Below are 22,128 nucleotides of genomic sequence, written 5' to 3' on the forward strand. Positions count from 1 at the left end.
TAATGCAAATTTGTCCCTTAAAACCTAATGTCACCTTCCCTTCTAACCTTACTCTTGCTTCTTTACAAAGTTTTCTAGGAAATTTAAATTGGCTTAGGAAGTATCTCTATCTGCATACAAGCTGCCTCCAACCACTGTTTGACCTGTTGAAAGGAAACAAATAGCCCTCTTCAAAACGTAAGTTAACTCCCGAGGCCTCCTCAGCATTAGAGAGGGTTAACCAGGCCCTCCAGGACATGCACCTTGTTCAATTACCCCCTCCTCTCTGGTAAACCTTCTAATATTCAACTCCACCCCCACAGTAGTAGGGGCATTGTGGCAAAACCATGGGGTTCTCAAGTGGCTTCATACGCCAGTAGGAGGAGTTCCAAGACTCCTCACTGAGATAGATGTGTTAGCATTCATGGTTCGCCAAGGGAGAAATAGGTCTGTGCAGTTCTTAGGGAATGAACTGGATTTAATTATTCTACCCTTTTCTCTCACAGATACAGAGTGGCTTATACACCATCATTCCCACTTTGCCATAAGCTTCGTGGGGTTTCCAGGACAAATAGATAACCATTTTCCTTCTAATAAATTGATAGCTTCTTTACCTCTTCTGCCTCTACTAGCACCTAAACTTTTCTCTCGGGATCCCATTTCCTCTGCTCCTACAATCTTTACTGATGGCAGAAAAACAGGAGCTGCTGCCCTAATATATTACCCAAACAATCTCCTAAACCTCTCTTTACTGAGCTTCCTGAGAATTCTCCTCAGTACAAAGAACTTTATGCTGTTTTCCTTGCATTAAAAGCTGTACCAGAATCCTTCAACCTTTTTTCTGACAGTGTGTACACTGTTAACTTACACCCATGGCTTGCTCGTTCTTATGTGAAAATTGATGACAACCCACTTTCCCCTCTCTTGATTCAATCGCCTCTATGCTCTGTTCTCAAACCCAACCACTGTATATTCAACACCTTCGTTCCCACAGCCCTCTTCCTGGTTCCCTGTCCTAAGGGAATGCCGCAGTTGACAACCGTGCCTCCACAGGAACTTTCCCAGTCTCTGTCTCTGATCCTGCTAATTTTCATTCTCTAACCCATGTTAATCTTAAAGGCCTTTGAGCTCGATTTCCTGATGTTCCTGTACCACAGTTAAAACATATCCTCACTACATGCTCTTCTTGTGCAAGTCTCATAAAGACACCTGCTATCCAGACCCTTGGGGTTAACCCCCAAGGTTTAAAAGCTAATGCTATTTGGCAAATTGATGTCACCCACATAGCAAACTTTGGCAAACAAAAATATGTGTTTGTCTCAACTGATACCTTTTCTAAATTTGTGTGGGCTACAGCTCAGACAGGAGAAAGCGCTAAAAAGCTTAAAAGCCATATGCTCCCCTGTTTTGCTGTGATGGGCTTACCTCTTCAACTGAAAACTGACCGTGGACCGGCGTTTACCAGCAAACAATTTAAAGATTTTTGTTCCCTCTGGAACATTACTCATACCACAGGCATTCCCTATAATCCACAGGGACAAGGCATTGTCGAGAGGGCCCATCAAACCCTTAAGGCTCAACTAAATAAAATTAAATGAATCCAATTACAAGGAAGACTAAGGCAAGTATAAACCTATGGGACTACATCAAATTAAAAAGCTTCTTCACAGCAAAAGAAACCACTACCCAAATCAAGAGACCCCTCACAGAATGGGAGATCTTTACATGCCATACATCAGATAAGAGTTTAATAACCAACATATATAAAGAGCTTACCAGACTCAACAACAAGACAACAAATAACCCCATCCAAAAATGGGGGGAGGAATTGGACAGAATATTCACCACAGAAGAGATCCAAAAGGCCGAGAAACACATGAAAAAATGCTCCAAGTCTCTGATTGTCAGAGAAATGCAAATCAAGACAACAATGAGATATCACTTCACTCCTGTGAGAATGTCACACATCAGAAAAGGTAACAGCAGCAAATGCTGGAGAGGGTGTGGGGTCAAAGGAACCCTCCTGCACTGCTGGTGGGAATGTCAATTGGTCCAACCTCTGTGGAGAACAGTCTGGAGAACTCTCAGAAGGCTAGAAATGGACCTACCCTATGACCCTGCAATTCCCTTCCTGGGGATATATCCTAAGGAACCCAACACATGCATCCAAAAAGATCTGTGTACACATATGTTCTTGGCAGCACAATTTGTAATAGCCAAAACCTGGAAGCAACCCAGGTGTCCAACAACAGATGAGTGGCTGAGCAAGTTGTGGTATATATACACAATGGAATACTACTCAGCTGTAAAAAATGGTGACTTCACCGTTTTCAGCCGATCTTGGATGGACCTTGAAAAATTCATGTTGAGCGAAATAAGTCAGAAACAGAAGGATGAATATGGGATGATCTCACTCTCAGGCCGAAGTTGAAAAACAAGATTAGAAAAGAAAACACAAGTCGAACCTGAAATGGAATTGGAGTATTACACCAAAGTAAAAGACTCTGGGGTGGGTGGGTGGGTGGGGAGAATACAGGTCCATGAAAAATGATGAATGAAATAGTGGGGGTTGTATTGCTAAATGGGAATCTGGGGAATGTTATGCATGTAAAAAAAAAAAAAAGAAGTAGAAACGCAAAGCAGAAATTGACTGAGTTTGGAGTATGGCACCAAAGTAAGAAAGCAGAAGTATACTAGAGTTTGCAGTGAGTACCTCCCTAATACTTCCTCTCCACTTTTCCAAGCTTTGGGTCCATGATTGCTCAACAATTTGTTTGGCTTTGTATGTTAACTCTCTTTTCAGTCACCAGGTTCCAGGTGTCATCAGGATGCTGGCCAGACTTCCCTGGATTGAAGACACCACCAATGTGTCCTGGAGCTCAGCTTCCCCAGAGACCCATCCTACCAGAGAAAGAGAGAGGCAGACTGGGAGTATGGACCGACCAGTCAACGCCCATGTTCAGCGAGGAAGCAATTACAGAAGCCAGACCTTCTACCTTCTGCAACCCTCAATGACCCTGGGTCCATGCTCCCAGAGGGATAGAGAATGGGAAAGCTATCTGGGGAGGGGGTGGGATATGGAGATTGGGCGGTGGGAATTGTGTGGAGTTGTACCCCAATTAAAAAAAAAAATTAAAGGAGGAATGTACCCCCTGTATATCCAGCTAGCAAAAGCCTTAACTACGTTAAATCTCTTTAATATTTACAATAACTCGGACCTATCTCCTATCATTCTTCACTGGCAAACACCATCTACCCTCCCATCTATTAAGGTCAAATGGAGAGACCCACTTGATAAAATTTGGAAAGGACCTCACCCACTATTGACCATGGGAAGGAGTTTTGCATGCGTTTTTCCTCAAAACTTCTCTGAACCTGTCTGGGTTCCTGCTGGCCATGTCTGACAATACCCGCAGGATGGGGCTGTTATCCCTGAAGAACAAGAAATACTACAAGAGGACCAGATGCAGGATACATCCCAGGACCCGAATATGACATGGCAGTACCTACAAAATCTGTCTCACAGAGACCTTCTTCCTACCCTTTCCCTGAATGTCTTATGTTACAACTAGCCAGTTGTTTTTGTGAGTGAGTGTGTTGAATGACAAAAAAAAATTTTTTGCATGACCCATGTGCTTGGAGTACTCTAAAAGGTAATTGGCTTTATATAAAAATTCTGGACACAGCCAAATTTTCTGGAGACGTCCAGAAACATTCCAAAATTTTTGTTTTTCTCCCTCTTTTGATTTTTATATATAGTTTTGGTATATATGTAAGTGTTTAATCTTAGACTGTGTGACTAATGACAGATATAAATTTGTTTTTAAAAATAATATGTTTTATAACAAAAGTTCTTTTTCCTCCAGTGTGTTATAACTAAATGTTTATGGGTATGTCTCAAGTTTGGTAACACTAACTTAACAGTCAAAGTGTAACCCTACAACTACATTATTCCCAGACAAGGTAAATATTAATTTGTTAAGGTAACTAACTATTTAGGTAAAAGTCTAAATGTTTAACATGACTATACATTCCCAAAATTAAAATATATAAATTTTATATACAGGACACCTTTGAAGGGCCTCCAATGGTGCCCTGTAAACTATCTTGTAGAAATTAATCCACAACAGATCTGGCATCAATCTGGGACTGTAAACGTTAAAATCATTATCACGAAAATGTGTTAACTCTCTAAGCAATTTGAGTCTGTTTAAAATACATATTTTAGCTAAAATTGGTCTCAAGATCCTGCGGTAGAGACTGCTACAGGAGGTCACTTTAGATGACCTTTAAATATAATCATAAAGAGATTTTAAACCAATTATAATCATCGAGGTATCAACTATAACAAACCTATAACTTGTTACAAGTTCAAATTAACCACGAGAAGCGGATTATTTTTGTTTCTTTCACAGGAATCCCAGAAAAACCAGTTGAACCCCTGCACACCCAGGTGTCACCCACTAGATGGCATGACTACAGTGGCACACCTCCGGAAACCCTAGATGTCACTTAACACCATCTGAAGAACCTGATACACAGACTCCCAAGGACAGAACTTTCTTAATTCCTGCCTGCCTTTCCTGCTTCTGATTTGCCTGTTAAGTGTTGGCGATTCCAGCTGGCTATCTACAGAAAAGCAGAATTCCAGCGGCTGACCTCCCTCATGCAGTGTCTCATCCCCTGCCAATTCTTCCCCTAGCCATCTACTTCGGACTGAGACTTGTATCGGACTTTCTGGCATACCCTATAGACATTTTACACAATTTTAAAGCAGCTTATTTCCCTTCACTCTGCTGGTTTTTTATAGACTGATCCTGAGTAATTCATAGACTTTACAGATTGTTGCCTTGAGGACTATACAATGCCAAATAGCCCCTCTGTTTTGTGGGTCATGCCCTCCCGCCTCCCCCTCATTATGTACCCTTGCCCCTTCCCCCCCCCCCCCAAGCAGGGAACATTCCTTTACACACCAATCCTTCCCTTCACTTCACACTGGCTTTTACTTGTCCCTTCCTGTTTTGTTATATCATTTAGGTTTATGCCCAAAATGTTTCTGCTCCATGATAGTCTTTTACAGACTTTGAACCATCTTATGCTATTACTAGATAGAAAAATAGAAAAGATGTAGAGATATTGTGAAGAGATGGTTGAGCAGGCTGCGCTTAAACCTATGAGATGAGTCCCTCCAGGTAAGTCTCTCTCTCTAAAGAGGGGTTGAGCACAGGAGGACACATAAATCTCACAAGGTTGGCAGCCATTTAAGCCTTCCCTCCTCCACAGAAAGTCCTACATCTTATCACCTGAGCACGACATTCCTTAAAAACATTTAAGCCTGCTCCATTCCATTTTTCTTTACTGTGTCCATTTAGATATAAAGGGATAGGAGGAGATGTTGCTGAGGAATTAATCTGATGCAGTCTCCACCCCCAGGTTTTACCAATCCTGGCCCCACAAGTTACCCTGGTTGTCGCCCAATAAAAATCCCCCCCCCCCCGGGCTCTCAGCTCCCCCTGTCGCATATCTCTCTTCCTTCTCTTGCCCCGTGGTCAGGTAATGGGGACAGACATTATCGGCTGACTCCACGTGGCCTGAGCCACCCCCCCATCCTATAATAAAGATTTGTGTACCCCCTTGCTATGGACTTCTTCTCTCTTCTCCGTGGTGCAGCCCGACACCTGGCCACAACAACAACAGTCTTATCCATCTTACCTTTTCCTAGTTTCTTTAATACTCAAGGTTTTGTGTTTTGAAGCAAGTGTTGTAGCTATCTGGTCTACAAATATTACTATTCTCCTTTTAACTAAATAAAAAATTCTTGTTTCTGAGGAATGATCAGTGGTGTTGTCTAAATTTCTTAAGTGAATCAAAATGGATTTAGTTGATTCAATACATAAAGATGAAAAATTGTTTTTTAATAAATAGTTTATTTTTTTATATTTTTATATTACAGGATTACATGTCGACAGGGATTTGAATCCACACCATTCCCACCACCAGAGTTCTGAATCTTGACTCCTCCCACTGCAATCCACCACAGTTCCCCTAAGGCTGTAGACATGGGCCAACCATCTTCTCTACAACTATCTGTCCACATTTTTAAATAGTTGCCTCTTCTTTTTCTAATTCAATCCTCTAAGCTACTCATGACATAATAACTACCTCCATATATCCCTCTCCTTTTCCTTCTCTTTCTTTGGATGCTGATAGAGCTAGAGTGTAGAGTTCTCTTATCTTCATCCTATCACTTCTATCACTTCTCCCCCGCTGGGAGTATGGATCAAGGTTGTTTATGGGGAACAGAGGTAGGAGTTCTGGCTTCTGTAGCTGCTTCTCCACTGAGCATGGGCATTGATAGGTCCATCCATACCTCCAGCCTATTTTTAATGAGACTGATGTGTGTGTGTGTGTGTGTGTGTGTGTGAGAGAGAGAGAGAGAGAGAGAGAATAGCACTGCTCAATTCTGGCTTATGGTGGTGCTAGGGATTGAATCTGGGAGCTCAGAACCTATAGCATGTTAGTCCTTTGTAGAACTATTGTAGAAATTATTGTTTAAGTGTAGAAGAATATATGTTGTAATTATAGGATGTTTTAAGCTTCATATTTCCTGTCAGTTCTTTTCAGCTAGACAATACAGATTTTTTTCGTCAAACAATTCACAGCTACAGTTGATTGGTATGACTAAGAGACAAAATAGAAATGAACGGACATTGACCCCTTTTCAACTGCTTAGAGAATGGGCAGCTGCATTACAAACTTGGATTTTACCCATGATTAACATCACTCTTTTCTCGGCCACTCATCTTTCTGGACAGAATGGGAGACCAGCTGCTGTGCTCTACTTCTTCCATACAAACTTCCACCATGCATTTCCATGCATTTCTTCTTTAATCAGGACTTGATGGGAAAGAAACATGGTTCTCCCTTTGTGCCACCCAGACTACAACAGCTGCACAGCAGGAGGGGCAAAGCAATGGGGAAGAGCTTTGATATTGCCTTTATCTTGATCTGGGCCTGGCTAGCTCATTTGGTATCAGTTACTAAACTCATAGGTTACCATGGGTAGAGATGGCAGTAAGGCTGTACTGAAAGCTACTTAAAGTTTTGTTTGACCTTTGAAAAAAAGTATACATAGATATACTTCTTATATATCTCTGTATTACATTTACATATACATTTATATTTATATATTGCCTGTATGATCAGAAATCACTTCTAATATATGTGCTTTAAAATGTCAACGAAACTGTGGAGCAATGTTTAGGTAGTAAAATCGAATAATACAAATCTACTTACTACCCCCCCCCCCCATGATACTCTATCTTTCCTATTAGAAGCAGAAACAGTATGTTCAGAGGTTATAGATTGTGATACTAAGAATAAATATTAAATCTTAATTTTTTTTACCAAAAAGTTTATAATAATCATTTGGCTACACCTAATTTTATACAATTTTTATTAGTGATTTAATATTGATTTACACAATTATCAGATAACAGGAGTACAATTCCACACCTTTCTCACTACTGATCTGTGTCTCCATTCCAACCATTGGAAACTGCATTAGTTCTCCAAAGATTACAGATAGGGTTTGACATTTATTTCTATAACTAACTATACATATTCTTCCTTTCTAAGTCACACCTACTGAGTATTCTTTTTTTTTTGTTGTCTCTACTCTTCTCCCTCTGAATCCTGATGGAATTGGTTGGAGCTTAAAGCATTCTGGTCATCATCTTCTTCTAACATTTACCTCTCTGAAAGTATGGGACAAAATTCTTTATAGAATGCAGAAGGTGGAAGGGCTTGCTTCTGTAGTTGCTTCTCCACTGGATATAGGTATTGGCAGGTGGATCCATACCACCAACCTATATCTATCTTTCCTTATTGTGGCAGGGATCTGAGGTAAGGTTCCAAGACACACTGGTGAGGTCATCTTCCTAGGCAAACTAGGATGAAATTGTGGTAGCATCTGAAAATTGGTGGCTGAATTTTAGTAAAATATAAAGCAGGACAAAGTGTTTAATGAACAGGAGCCATAAAGTAGGAATAGAGTAGATGGGAATAGGGATTTTATGGTGAAAAGAAGCTGGGAAGTCTAATTTAAGTATATTCCTAGGAGCCCATGACTGGTGATTTTTACTGGAGCTTGCTAGCTAACTTGCAGGCCACACCTTCTTTAAAGCTTTTCCTTTCACTGACCTTCCTGAGAGAGACCTTTCTTCTTGAACTTTCAGGTTTTGTTTCATATGGATAGTGATCTAGAATACCCCTCCCCCCTTTTTTTTCTACCAAGGGTTACTGCTGGGTCTTGGTCCCTGCATAATGAATCCATTGCTCTGTTCTTGGCAGGGTGTTTTTCCTTTTTCATCCTTCTTGTCCTCCTCCTCCTCCTCCTCTTCTTCTTTCTTCCAATGAGATAGGATAGAGAGAATTGGGTGTGGGTAGAGATGGAAAGATAGAAAGAAACCTGAAGATCTGCTTCACCACTCATGAAGCTTCCTTCTGTAAGTGTGGAGTGGAAGATTGGAGTAGGGCCCTTGTGCATGGTAGCTTATGCACTTGCATCACTGCCCTTCTCCCCCCCAAAAAAAACACACACACTCAATGCCCTCTTAAATACACTAATTATTCATTCATGGCCTCGTCTAAGACATATATATATATATATATATATATATATATATATATATATATATATATATTTGGTATGTGATCAATCTACATGGTCCCTTCTTTTAACTCTTCAACCTATTTTCTCTTCTGTTGTTTTGGAACACATATATTTATATATCTATGAAAGAATGTGGTTGTGGTGTGTGTGTGTGGGTGTATTAAGAAGGTATGCATTTCATCTCAAATATATCATTACGCTTTTGTTAAGCTAAATTGAAATTTGTACTTATTCTGGAAGTGATTCAAGAGATTAGAGCAGCAAAGCAAATTCATTTATTCCACATCTTTGGCCTTCTACTAGTCATTTCAGCTGTATCTAAATAAGCTTTGTATGTGTTATAGACATCCACTCTAACACATATAAACTAGAAAAATTGAAATTATTGCCTTTTGTTTAATATTTTTTTTAAAACTTAAAAAATAGTAGTTTGAAATAGAGCTAAATAATGCAAGTAAAGAATGATTAAGTAAAGCAGGACCATTTCAATTGTGATTCAGTGAAAGAAGGGCCATATTAGTAATTTTATTTTTATTCTTGGTTGAAAAGAGACATGTGTGTTTGTTGTCTAGTTAGCTTATTAATGCGCATGCTTATGAGTAGGGGAAATATTAAAAGGATTCTCTACATGAGTTGGGAATACACTTGGGAAGAAAAAACAGAAGAAAATAATGATCTAAGATAATTTATAGAAGTTTTATTCCAAATGAAAACATACTTTGCAAGGTACTTTATTTCACCTCTATTCTTTTTTAAGTCAAGTTTCCTTAAATACATGCTTTAAAATAACATCTTTAATTAAGAAAAGTTTATAAAATAATTTTTATGAATGACAGAAATATCTGTGAAAGAGTAACATTTCCTGGTAAAATAAAAATACATGATTTTTTTAACATTGTTTTGTATAGATGAATTTCCTTATTTTATATTCTTTCACCAAGATTTTGTGGCTTTATGTAAAAATTAAAGCTTTAGAAAGAATTTTTTAAATAAAATTATTAATTTCCATGAACTTTAAAGTATAAAGAAAAGCTGCCTAATCTTCTTGCTTGATTTAGGAAACACTTTAATTTAGAAAACTTTGTATCCATTCTGTGAACCTCCTGACCCGGACATAGACCCCTGGGCGCCTGGGCCGTGCACACTCATATCCATATGATGTCACACCAGCCAGGAACCACCTGTTGTTTTCTTGGCACATTAATGGTCCTCCAGAGTCTCCCTAAAGAAAAAACAATGTAAAAGAAAGCTGTAGATAGCTGGTCACTTGTTATAAGTATACACGATAGTTTTTAGCGATTCAATTCCAAAATAAAGTTCAAGCATTAAAGTTAATTGCAGGTCATCTCTATTTACACCATTGGTTTTGGTCAATCAAGAATAAGAACCTTGCTCAGTACACATATATATATAGAAACTGTGACAACTAAAACATAATTACATACAATATTCATGATGTACTGCTTTTTTTCCTATCTTCCTTTTTTGTATTTTTTATTGCTGGGGCTCAGTGCCTGCACCACGAATTCACTGCTCCTGGAAGCTATCCCACCCCCTCCTTTATTGCCCTTGTTGTTTTATCGTTGTTGTGGTTATTATTATTGTTGTTACTGATGTTGTTGTTGTTGGATAGGACAGAGAGAAATGGATACAGGAGGGGAAGACAGAGAGGGAGAGAAAGGACACCTGCAAACCTGCTTCACTGCTTGTGAGGCGACTCCCCTGCAGGTGGGGAGCCAGGGGCTGGAACCGGGATCCTTCCACCAGACCTTGTGCTTTGCGCCACCTACACCTAACCCGCTGCGCTACCTCCCGACTCCCACATTGTATGTTTTTATGAATGGGGAAAACTAGTCTATGACAAATTTCTAGTGATAAGCATATATTTTTAACTGAGATTTCAACAATAAAAATGTCTTTAATTTTCATAGTATTAGACTCTATAGAATTAATTATATAGACTTTACTTGAATAAGAAAATTACTTTATAGTCCAGTAAACACAGTTCAAATGTCTCATACCACACCGTTTTATGATAAGGGATTGATCAGTATTTCTCATGTTAACTGTATAAAAGTGTGGAATTAAGCTGTTCTCTCAAATAATAAGGAAAGTCGTGAAAATACTGTATACTTTGAAATTATGTTGCAATTGAATATTTCAACCCAACCTTGCATTTATAAATATTCTGAAAAAACTTTTGCTAAGGACTGGTATAAGGATCCCCGATCGAGCCCCTGGCTCCCCACTTGCAGGGGAGTAGCTTCACAGGTGGTGAAGCAGATCTGCGGGTGTCTATCTTTCTCCCCCCCCCCCATCTTCCCCTCCTCTTTCCATTTCTCTCTGTCCTATGCAACAACGACTACAAGGGCAACAAAAAGGAATAAATAAATATTTAAAAAATTATAAAAAATAACTTTTGCTGATTAATTTTACCATATATATACATCTGTAGCTTCACTATTCTGTTTTTTTTTTTTTCTAGACAGAAATAGGAAGACAGGAAAGGAGAGAGAAGCAAAGAATCTATAACACCAAAGTTATCTTCCATCTGGTAGGGCCAAGCTCAAGCCTGGGTTGCAAACATGGAAAAACTGTACACTATCCAAATGAGCTATTTTGTTGGCCCTATTTTTATTATCCTTAAATTTCACATTTAAGGTGGATAATAAGCTCTAAAAAGCATCTTTTCTCTCTTGTGCACAGTGGAGTATAAATTTCACTGACAACCACAGCTTACCTCTATCTTAGATATAACACATGAGCTCAAATTGATTGAAGGTGGAGGTTATAATATTAACTTCTGCACCTTACCTCTTAGTCCATAGAACAGGTTCAGAAATATTTATGAAAGATTATCAATCCACAATAGCAATACAAACTTAATAGTATGTTCAAAATTACTAAAAGTAACCCTCAAGAATTTCAATATTTTAAGTGATTTATTTTTTCAATGTTTTCAAAAACAACTTAGTTTTAAAACAGAGAATAGAATACAGATGTTGATTACACAAAGTTTTTAATTTACCCATTACAAATAGGTTGAGTTACAGTTATTAATAGGATCCACCAACAGACCTAATGGTCAACTACTGGGTGGTCTGTCTTGTTGAGAGACCTATCTCTGATTCTACCACTTCTCAAAATTTAACTAAATAATTTCGATTCAACTGTGTAATTTCTCATCTTTTTTTTTCTTTAAAACAATCTCTATCAAAGCATGTTTGCTGAGGTACAATTGACATACAACAAGCTTTTTAAAATGTTTTATTTACTATTTATTTTTATCAGAGCACTGCACAGCTCTGGCTGACAGTGAGTGGCATAGAGAACTGAATCTATGATTTCAGAGCCTCAGGTATGAAAGCCTTTTGCAGAACCATTATGCTTTCTCCTTCCTTCTCCTCTTTAATTTTTTTAATTGACGAGGTTATTCTTTACAGTGCAATCATTTAAATATGTATACAATTTCATTATATAATATGCCTGAGAGTTTTCCTCCTATCCTCTCTCTCTTCCTCCCCAGAGTCCTTTGCTTTGTTTCAACACACTATGTTCTTTTTTAATTTTATGATTTTTTTTATGAATGTATTGTCTTATTCTTCTATCTCAGAGATGCAAAAGAACTTTCTTTGGAAGTCTCCGTGAATATCCAGAAAATAACATAATAGCCTAACTTTATTTCTACTTAGATGCTTCATTTGTAAATAAAACAAAAATCACAAGCTTCTTGTAGTATCTGAGTGTGTTAATGTCCATTACAGTTAAAAGAAATGATGCTCAAATATGCGCAGAATCACATGAAGAACATGCTAAACCACATATTACTGGGTCTCATCTTCAGAGATTCTGATTCAACAAGTCTATGAAAGGAGTACAAAATTTATTTCTAACAAATTATCAGGCATTGTCTTCTAGAAAGGAGGTTGTGCTTTGAAAGTCATTGGTTCTCAATGGTTAGCCAAAGTGTGTGTGTGTTACTTAGTATTAAATAGATTGGTAATTCTACAGACACTCACTGTGCCTTAAAAATGTAGACAAATGCCTCTTAAACACGAATCTTTGCTAAGCCCGAAGTATTCATGGATTTGCGAGTGACTTAACAAGATAAATTATTTGCCGCTAAGGGGGTGGGGAGAATAATGCTTCAAAGAACTCATTCAAGTGATATATCAATAAATTACCTGTTCATAATTTCCAGTAACTTACTCTTATTTAAACAGTTGGTCTTCTTATATATCATGGTAGTAAGGTTGAACAAAGACAATCATGTAACTCTCTACCTATTAATTACCCAGTCATGATAAGATTATACTCCATGTAGTATTGCCCAGAGTGGGGGTTTTCTTACTTGTTAATGAGTAACTACTTAGACGCTAGGAAATCAGAGCCAAACTTAAGATTTCAAGATCTGGCAGGGGCTGTTGGTTGAATGTAACTCTAACATCAATAGCATCAGCAGTCATATTTTCTACCTTCTGCATGAGGTGTCTGTCACACAATCTCCATTAGCTGTAATTGAAGTTGCATAGCTGATTTCCCCCATGAACAATAATTCTATAAATCTCCCTCTAAGTGGCCGTATATCTTACTTTTAACATACTTTCATTTTAAAAGGAAAGTATTGGATCCTGAGATAAATTTTAAATAAGAAATCTATTATATTTCTCTGGACTTTGCTCAAGTATTTATCAGAGCAGATTACGTATATAACTAAGTTGAAAGGTTAGTGTGACTTGAGACATTAATTAAATGAAAAGATGCATATATACATTTATCTGCTTAAAGTCTATTAGAAGTCTTATATATCACGGAGGATTATACGTATCTAATATATTTGTGACATATTTGTTACATATAAAACAGTTTTCATTTAAAAAAATGAAATTTTTTTCTCCACGGAATAAATTATTGCTTTCATATTAGTAAATAATTTATTTGTATAGCATTGCTGTCAGGTTTGATCTAATTTATATAAGTTAATTAGTACACATTTCATTAATTTTTAATATTATTAAGTTTTTTTAAAATCATCTTTATTTATTTTATTGAGATAGCCACCAATTGAGAGGAAGGGGAATATAGAGAAGGAGAGATACAGAGACCTACAGCACCGCTTTGCCACTTGTGAAGTTTCCCTCTACAGGTGGGGGTTGGAGACTTTAACCCGGATCCTTGCACTCAACCCGGCCCCTCATTTTATTAATTTTCAGATTCAGAAAGTAAGAATCAAATACTCAAAGCAAAGGTCAAGTAATGGTAAACAACACATTATCTGTTCTCTTTATAGCTGTTTCATGTTCCACTGAAAAAAAATAAACTTAGAAGATATGACAGAAATTACATTTTCTTTACTGAATGCATGTGAATCTGGAATTACTAGATGGTTCTGTTACTTCTAGGAGGTAAAAATGTTTTGTTTCCTATCGGGTAGTTTGTGAACACGGGTTTTGTCTGATTTAACAAGTCATTTATACTTTAAATACATTAAAATATTCACAAGCAGTGACTTCATGTTATATCTTTAAAATTAAATGCAAAAGAAAATATGAACATTATATTTGAGGTACTCCAGAACCACATTAGGTTCTGACTATTAGGTGAGTTATTTATTTACCTCCTGCAAATGGTTAGTTTAAAATATGTCCTTAGGTTATTCACATGGGTTTCATCTAGAAATTAATTGTGGTCACTAAACACTTCCGCCATACTCTAAATAATAACTGAATATGAGAAGCCAAGAAATTAAATTGATCTTAGACCCAACTTTGATAGCTTAAATGTTGCAAAGGACTTTTAAAGGATTGGGATTTTGAAAATAAATTATTTTAGCTAAAATGTACACTCTGCAACTCAACAACAGGCTTACGGCTGTGTGTCTTATCTGCTTCTCACAAATCCATATCCCATGCCTTATTCCTAAAGATTTGTAACACTTGATTTCAGAAAATAGTTTTATTTCTGCAGGCATATGTTTATGAAAGATTAACTTGTTATTTAGAGAGAGTCACATGAGCAGAGAAAAGTACAGAGATGAAATTAAGATCCCAACCTGATACCCACCCCCCACACTCTTTTTTTTTTATAATTTATTTATTTATTCATGAGAAAGATAGGAGGAGAGAAAGAACCAGCCATCACTCTGGTACATGTGCTGCCGGGGATTGAACTCAGGACCTCATTCTTGAGAGTCTAGTACCACTGTACCACCTCCTGGACCACACCCCCCACACTCTTAATACATTGTTGAAAAAGGAAATCATTACACAATAGTGCTTCCTTGGAAATGTAAGTGAGCAGTTTTACATATTTACCTTACAAGAATCTATCCCTCCTTCTTCATAGCCTGCACACATCATGTTTTCTGTAATGTTATATTCTGGCATCTGTTGCTGGCATTTCTCATTTGATACAAGAGGAACCTCAGCTTCTTGCAATATATCTGCAGTAGGACCTGTTCATAGTGGATAATGCAGACAGGCAGAAGTGATCTACATGCATCATTGAACAAACCACCATCAGTCTTATTTATTTCAACAGTTCTCTCTCATTATGCAGTACTATGTGTATACATAATGGAGCTGAAAACTAAACCTTGCACTTTCAAATACATAATAAAGCCCATCTGTAGATTTTTGGATAACAGGAAAACATTTCTTTCATTCCCAAGGGCTACTAGGAATGATAAATTAAACTACATTTTCTTTAGGTATATTCAGTAATTTTAAACATTTATAGTTTGCTCACAGAGATAAACAGGCCACCAACAGAGTTTCATTCATGGAAATGAGAAATGAGCAATGGCTCAGAAATCCTGAAGTTCTTTTCATTTAGCACCTGAAGAGGTGCTTCCTTATAAAACATTCAGTGCCATTGTGATGTTGTGTTAGTGAGCAGGTGCACTTATACCAGAAGACAAAACTCAGATGAACTGTGCCCTGGTCTAAATCATCCATGTGCAGGTGAAGAGAAAGGAAGCATTTTGTGATACATTTTTACTTCCATGCATTTTAAAAAATGACTGATCATCCTGGAAACATGAATTTCTATTTACTGATATACAAATCCCAAGAGGGATATAAACAAGCAGGTGTTTAGCACCCCTGAAAAGGTACACAAATGGGCATTTCTAATAATCAGCAAGTCTGTTTAGTTTGAGAAGCAGATAGTGGAGAGTAAGTCATTCCAAGTGACAACCAATGCTGTAAAAATGTATGTGACATCATTCTCAACTAAGTTTAATCCTTGCACCAAACAAACAAAAACACTGAGGATAAAAAAAAAAATCTCTCACTTTTTCTTTCAGAGAGGGGGGGGGATGAGGGGATATGACACTTAGGTGTGGAACAACTTATGTGTGACTCAGTGGTGTGCTACTAAATGTTTAATAACTAGTTCTCAAGGGAATCAATTGAAGCCTCAGTGTGTACTGTCTGTTGAAATGCCTGGTGTAAACACTCTGATTATAGACAATTTCTAAGTACCAGCATGACAGTGACAGGATAGTAGGAGCTGTGTACAAATATGGATCGACCTGTCAACACCCATGTTCAGCAGGGAAGCAATTACAGAAGCCACACCTTCCACCTTCTGCACCTGATAATGACCCTGGGTCAATACTCCCAGAGGGATAAAGAATAGGAAAACTATCAGGGGATGGGATGGGATACAGAGTTCTGGTGGTGGGAATTGTGTGGGGTTGTATTCCTCTTATCCTATGGTTTTGTCAATGTTTCCTTTTCATAAATAAAAAATTTAAAAACAAACAAACAAACAAAAAACAAATTGCTATTACCATCAGGTATCTGACTCCGGTTCCTTTTTTTTTTTTTTTTTTTTTGCCTCCAGGGTTACTGCTGGGGCTCAGTGCCTGTACTACAAATCCACTACTCCTGGAGACTATTTCTTCTTCTTTTGTTGCCCTTGTTGTTTATCTTTGTTGCCATTATTATTGTTGTTGTTATTGCTGTTGTTGTTGACTAATAAGACAGAGAGAAATCAAGAGAGGAAGGGAAGACGGAGAGGTGGAGAGAAAAATAGACACCTGCAGACCTGCTTCACAGCCTGTGAAGAGACCCCCTGCAGGTGGGGAGCTGGGGGCTCAAACCAGGGCCCTTATTTTTCATGCCATGTGTGCTTAACCTGCTGCACTACTTTCCAGCCCTCTCCAGTTACTTTTTAATAACTGACCAATATTTAAAGTTTGACAATAAACTTTTCTTTAAGGTGAATTGGAACAGTTAAGACAGAGAAGAATCAACTCAGTTTCTGATTATCATCCATCTCACGAAGATCAAAGATGGGCTGACAGACAAGTTTAATAAAAATAAAGTCCCCACCTCTAGGGGGAAATCTGTGAGTGGTAAAGCAGAGCTGCAGGTATCTCTCTGTCTCTCTTCCTCTCTATCTTCCCCTTCCTTCTCGAGTTCTGACTCTATTCAATAAATAAAGACAATTTTAAAAAGACATTGTTGATTTTAATAGATGTGAGATTGATGTAGTATTTTAATGCCATTATCTGATAGGATGCATGTTGAGAAGTATTAATTAATATGAAGGGTGTGTTTCCTTTAAAGTGGTTTGAGAAGGTAGAAATGGTAAGAGTGAGTGTGAGGGAGATTAGAAGAAAAAGTAATAATGGGAAAAACAGTGATAATTGTCAAAGTTAAGTGGTCGATACAAAGCTGCTGATTATACTACTCTCTACTTTTATGTGTGTTTTAAATTTTCCAAAAATAAATCAGAGTTTTGCTTTAAAAATCTAAAAGTCAATATTTATTTATTTATTTATTTATTTGCTTCCAGGATTATTGCTGTGGCTCAGTGCCTGACTGTTCCCAATGTTTGCAGAGGCCATTTTGCATTCATGTATGGTGACAGAGAGAGAAAGAGGGAGAGAGGGAGAGAGGGAGAGGGAAGGAGGGAGAGAAAGAGAGAGAGAAAGAAAGAGAGGGAGAGAGAGAGGTCTTACAATACTGCTACACTGTTTGTGATGCTTTCTCTGTAGGTAATGTGTGTGCTCTAAAGTGAGATACATCTACTGGATGGTTTCTCTCGTTTGGAATTGAACACAAATACTTGCAAAAGCAAGAATGATTGAAATGGAAGACGGATTACAGGCCTGTAGGAGAGAAAATATGGAGGAGAGGACAAAAAGAAACCATTGTGGAAAATTATAACACATTTATGAATGAGCTGAAGGGTGCTGAAAAAACTAAGGGAGAGCTGAGCAACACCAAGTTGCAGATGCTACTTTGATTTTATCCTGAACTCCCTGGTGAGACGACTTCATCATTATTCACCAATGTACATCACATCTCCAGAGCCCTCTCCTCACTAGAGAAATACAGAAACTGAGTGGGGTAAGGGATCCATTTGTCAATACACATGTCCAGCAGAGACACAATTACAGAAGCCAGAACTCCCCCTTTCTGCACACCATAAAGACATTCGGTCCATAGTCCCAGAGAAAGAGAAATGTTAGGGGGACATGACCAGAGGTCTCTGAGCTACAATTCTATCAGAAGAAGGAAAAGAAAAAAAAAAACATTCAAAAGTGGGAGGTGTGACTTAGAAAGGAAGGCAAGCCCATTAGAAAAAATGGATATGGGGGGTCGGGCGATGGCGCAGCGGGTTAAGTGCATGTGGCGCAAAGCACAGGGACCCATGTAAGGATCCCGGTTCGAGCCCCCGGCTCCCCACCTGCAGGGGAGTCGCTTCACGGGTGGTGAAGCAGGTCTGCAGGTGTCTATCTTTCTGTCCCCCTCTCTCTCTGTCTTCCCCTCCTCTCTCCATTTCTCTCTGTCCTATCCAACAACAAAGCAACATCAACAATGGCAATAATAACTGCAACGAGGCTGCAACAACCAGGGCAACAAAAAAAGGGGGAAAAATGGCCTCCTGGAGTGGTGGATTCATGGTGCAGGCACCGAGCCCAGCAATAACCCTGGAGGAAAGAAAAAAAAAAAGGAAAAAATGGATATATATAAGAATCAACCCATATCTGTGATCTTGGGAGAACCACTGAAGTTTCCAGTGATGGAATGGGGACATAGAACTGTGTGTGTGATTTTCTTATAATTTTGTAAATCAATATTAAATAACTAATAAAAAATGACCAAGCTGTCTTTAAGGTTTCATTAGAACTATGTGGTTATTACTGAGGAAATTGTGAGGATGTGGTTGAGCTTGGCACGGCATGAACCTGAGGGGTGTGTCTATCCTGTTAGTCTCTCTTTCTCTCTCTACCGAGAGGTTGAGCAAGGAGGGACAGTAGTAACCCCAAAGGTGTGCCTCCTCCTATCAGACTCCCTGCCTCACAAAGCACCCAGCATTCCTGATACTATGGCCAGTAGATAAAAAGAAAGGGGGAGATGTCGGACATTAAGCCAACCCTCCCCCCCCCCCCGCCACCATTGGTCTATCTTTTTTCTATCTTGAGACCTATCCTGCCAGCAGGGTAACATTAATCCCACTGGCTAAAACCATTGCAACAGTTGCTAAGGAAGTTTTACCTTCCCAGCTTGCCTTTTCCTTTCTCCACCCCCTTCCCTAGCCATTTCCATTTCCGACTTGCCACTTCTGATTTTATCCTATAAAAGCTACTTCTGTTTCTGGTTTCTCTCTTTTCCACATCTAGACCTAGAGGAGGGCAGGCGTGCAGGGGAAGGCAGATGCTGGCCACTGTGTTTTTGGCTCCACATGGCTTAACCCACTGCACTCACGCCCAACTCTGGGGCTCCCACATAAATCAAGATTTGTATTGCTACTGACACAGACTTGGTTCCTGGATCATCTCTCCCACCTGCTACACTAGCCCAGCAGGTGGAGAGTTAGATGGTAACAGAGGTTTGATGGTAGCCACAGTGAGGAACTATGCCCATACAATCTTTTGATTTTTGTATATCATTATTAAATAATTAATTATAAAATCAAAATTTCAGCTTGTCAAAGACTGCGACAGTTTATGGGACTTTGATAAAATCCATTTGTAAAGAAAATTTCAAGTAGTGTTCTTATATTTTTATTTACTTGTTAATAACACAAATATACACAGAAAAATATACATAGAACTAGCCAGTAAAATGACTTGCTCACAAAGCTTTTAAACATGATTTGGCTGTTTACTCCTAAATGAAAATGACCACTGATACAGTTATGTTTGTCTTGGCTCCATGTCATTATTACAGACCTCCCTTAAGTCAATTAAAAGTAAATCTTTAGTAACAATAAGTAAATGTGAGTTAAGTTTACTCAGTTTTGAAAAAACATAATATATATATATATATATATATGGAGAGAGCAATTTTTAAAAAATATTTATTTTATTTATTTATTCCCTTTTGTTGCCCTTGTTGTTTTATTGTTGTTGTCATTGTTGGATAGGACAGAGAGAAATGCAGAGAGGAGGGGAAGACAGAGAGGAGGAGAGAAAGATAGACACCTGCAGACCTGCTTCACCACCTGTGAAGCGACTCCCCTGCAGGTGGGGAGCTGGGGTTCAAACTGGGATCCTTATGCCGGTCCTTGTGCTTTGCGCCCCCTGCAATTAACCCGCTGCGCTACAGCCCAACTCCCCAGAGAGAGCAATTTTATATGGGATAAAAAGTCTTGAATTTTGTTAGCAGATAATTTATTTTTGAAGAGTCTACTGTATGGTCATAATTATATTTTAGTTTGAAGTCTGATGGAGAAAATATCTAATCTAAGAATCCTTTTTTACTTTTTTAGATTTCAAATTTAATAAATCATGCCATTTTTCAAGTAGAGGAAATAAAAGAATAAACAGTCTTCAATATACTCTGTGAACAGCAGACATGAGACATTTTTAATACTATAATGCAATTACAGTGTAAAACATCTTTCAGAACCATCAATCAGTGATGTATCTGCCTTGGAACATCATGTTTCTTTTATAAGAAGTCTACATACTTTAACTATGCATATTTCATTTTTTAGGGCTTATTCATCTTTATCTGATTTTGTGCCTTTTCATTTTAAATGCAAGAAGATTTTGTAAATACTATGACCATGCTTCGTCATTATGGCTCAGAGGCTAACTTGTCCCTCAGACAATAGTTCTTTACCTTTGTGCTTACATTCAAGAATGGACAAATCTCCTTTCTAAGTATCACTCCTCTTAAGAATTGATGCCCATGTTCAGCGGGGAAGCAATTACAGCAGCCAGACCTTCCACCTTCTGCATCTCGCAATGACCTTGGGTCCATACTCCCAGAGGGTTAAAGAATAGGAAAGCTATCAAGGGAGGGGATGGGATACGGAGTTCTGGTGGTAGGAATTGTGTGGAGTTGTGTCCCTCTTATCCTATGGTTTTGTCAATGTTTCCTTTTCATAAATAAAATAAAATATAAAAAAAATTTAAAAGAATTAAAAACCTTTGAGCTTTCCCTTTCTATTAGTTTAAGAGCTTTACATACAGATAAAAATAGTTTTTCAGATTTGGAAAAATGTAACTAGTAGTAATTTGACTTTCAATTATGAAACTTCATTTTGATGAGCAATGTGCAAAATTTACTTACGTTACAAAAATGTCTTTTTGTAACTTTTGGCTTCATTCATTTTAATTGAGATTTATTTTTCTGTCTCAAAATACTTATAATATTAGAATCAAATATTGAATTTGGAGAATACTTGAATTCCCCTCCAAAAGTTTATAGTTATATAATATTCTGTATATAATTGGGAAAATTAACTTTATGAATATATCATATGTGACTACAATCCTGATGGAATTTTTAAGAGATATTATAAAAATCATTACAGGATAAGAATTGTAATATATGTCAAACTATTTAAAGCTACAACACACATTTTTTGTTGTTGTTGTTGTTGTTTACAAGAGCACTGCTCAGCCCTGTGTATGGTGATGTGGGGGATTGAATCTGGGACTTTGGAGCCTCAGACATGAGAGTCTGTTTGCATAACTATTATGCTATCTTCCCCAGCCCCAACATTCTTTTTTCAATTAAGTATTTTCTTCCTCATATATATGACAATTTACCTTGATGTACAAGCCATCCCCAGCCAGCAATAGAACAATTTCTTCCTGGAGGAAAAACTTGACTTTCTTCTGGTAAACAGATAGGTTGTATATAGTCTGGAAAATAAAACCAAAAGAAAAAGAAAATTATACCTTTATCATAAAAAAGATTTTAAATTAATTATTTTCAACAGATTTTATAAAATAAAACTTATATTTTTATATTATCCTCTTTGAACATGAGTGGGGGGAGAATTACAGTGTCATGCTCTTTGTCCATAGATTAAGTGTCATGGGTGACATCTTGAATCCTCAACTCTAGGTGCTAATCACACTTTTATAATTTAATGTCTTATTTCTGGGGTTTACCATTTAGATTTGATTTTTTAAATGATCTATATTTTGAGAACACAGGTTATTTAAATCTGTGTACCGTTTCTGTTCTATGAAATTTTGGGTAAAGGTGTTTGGCAGT

The 22,128-nt window shown here is 37.7% G+C and overlaps 2 protein-coding genes across 4 annotated transcripts in view; one reads left to right on the top strand and one right to left on the bottom strand.

Moving 5' to 3' along the window:
• The window catches only part of CHODL (chondrolectin), a 30,941-nt gene extending 25,130 nt beyond the window's left edge, over positions 1–5,811 (top strand). For all 3 annotated transcript variants that reach the window (XM_060171949.1, XM_060171950.1, XM_007521283.2), the window contains one exon: positions 5,677–5,811. The gene's annotated coding sequence lies outside the window, so the exon portion shown is untranslated. The remainder of the gene's footprint in view (positions 1–5,676) is intronic.
• A 3,908-nt stretch (positions 5,812–9,719) lies between these two features.
• The window catches only part of TMPRSS15 (transmembrane serine protease 15), a 121,160-nt gene continuing 108,751 nt past the window's right edge, over positions 9,720–22,128 (bottom strand). The window contains exons 23-25 of the mRNA XM_007521284.2: positions 21,675–21,770; positions 14,968–15,107; positions 9,720–9,875 (exon numbers count right to left, since the gene is read on the bottom strand). Of these exons, the coding sequence (XP_007521346.1) occupies positions 9,720–9,875; positions 14,968–15,107; positions 21,675–21,770 (392 nt within the window). The remainder of the gene's footprint in view (positions 9,876–14,967; positions 15,108–21,674; positions 21,771–22,128) is intronic.

Source organism: Erinaceus europaeus, chromosome 14 (genome assembly GCF_950295315.1).
Source record: "Erinaceus europaeus chromosome 14, mEriEur2.1, whole genome shotgun sequence".
NCBI classification, from domain to species: domain Eukaryota; kingdom Metazoa; phylum Chordata; class Mammalia; order Eulipotyphla; family Erinaceidae; genus Erinaceus; species Erinaceus europaeus.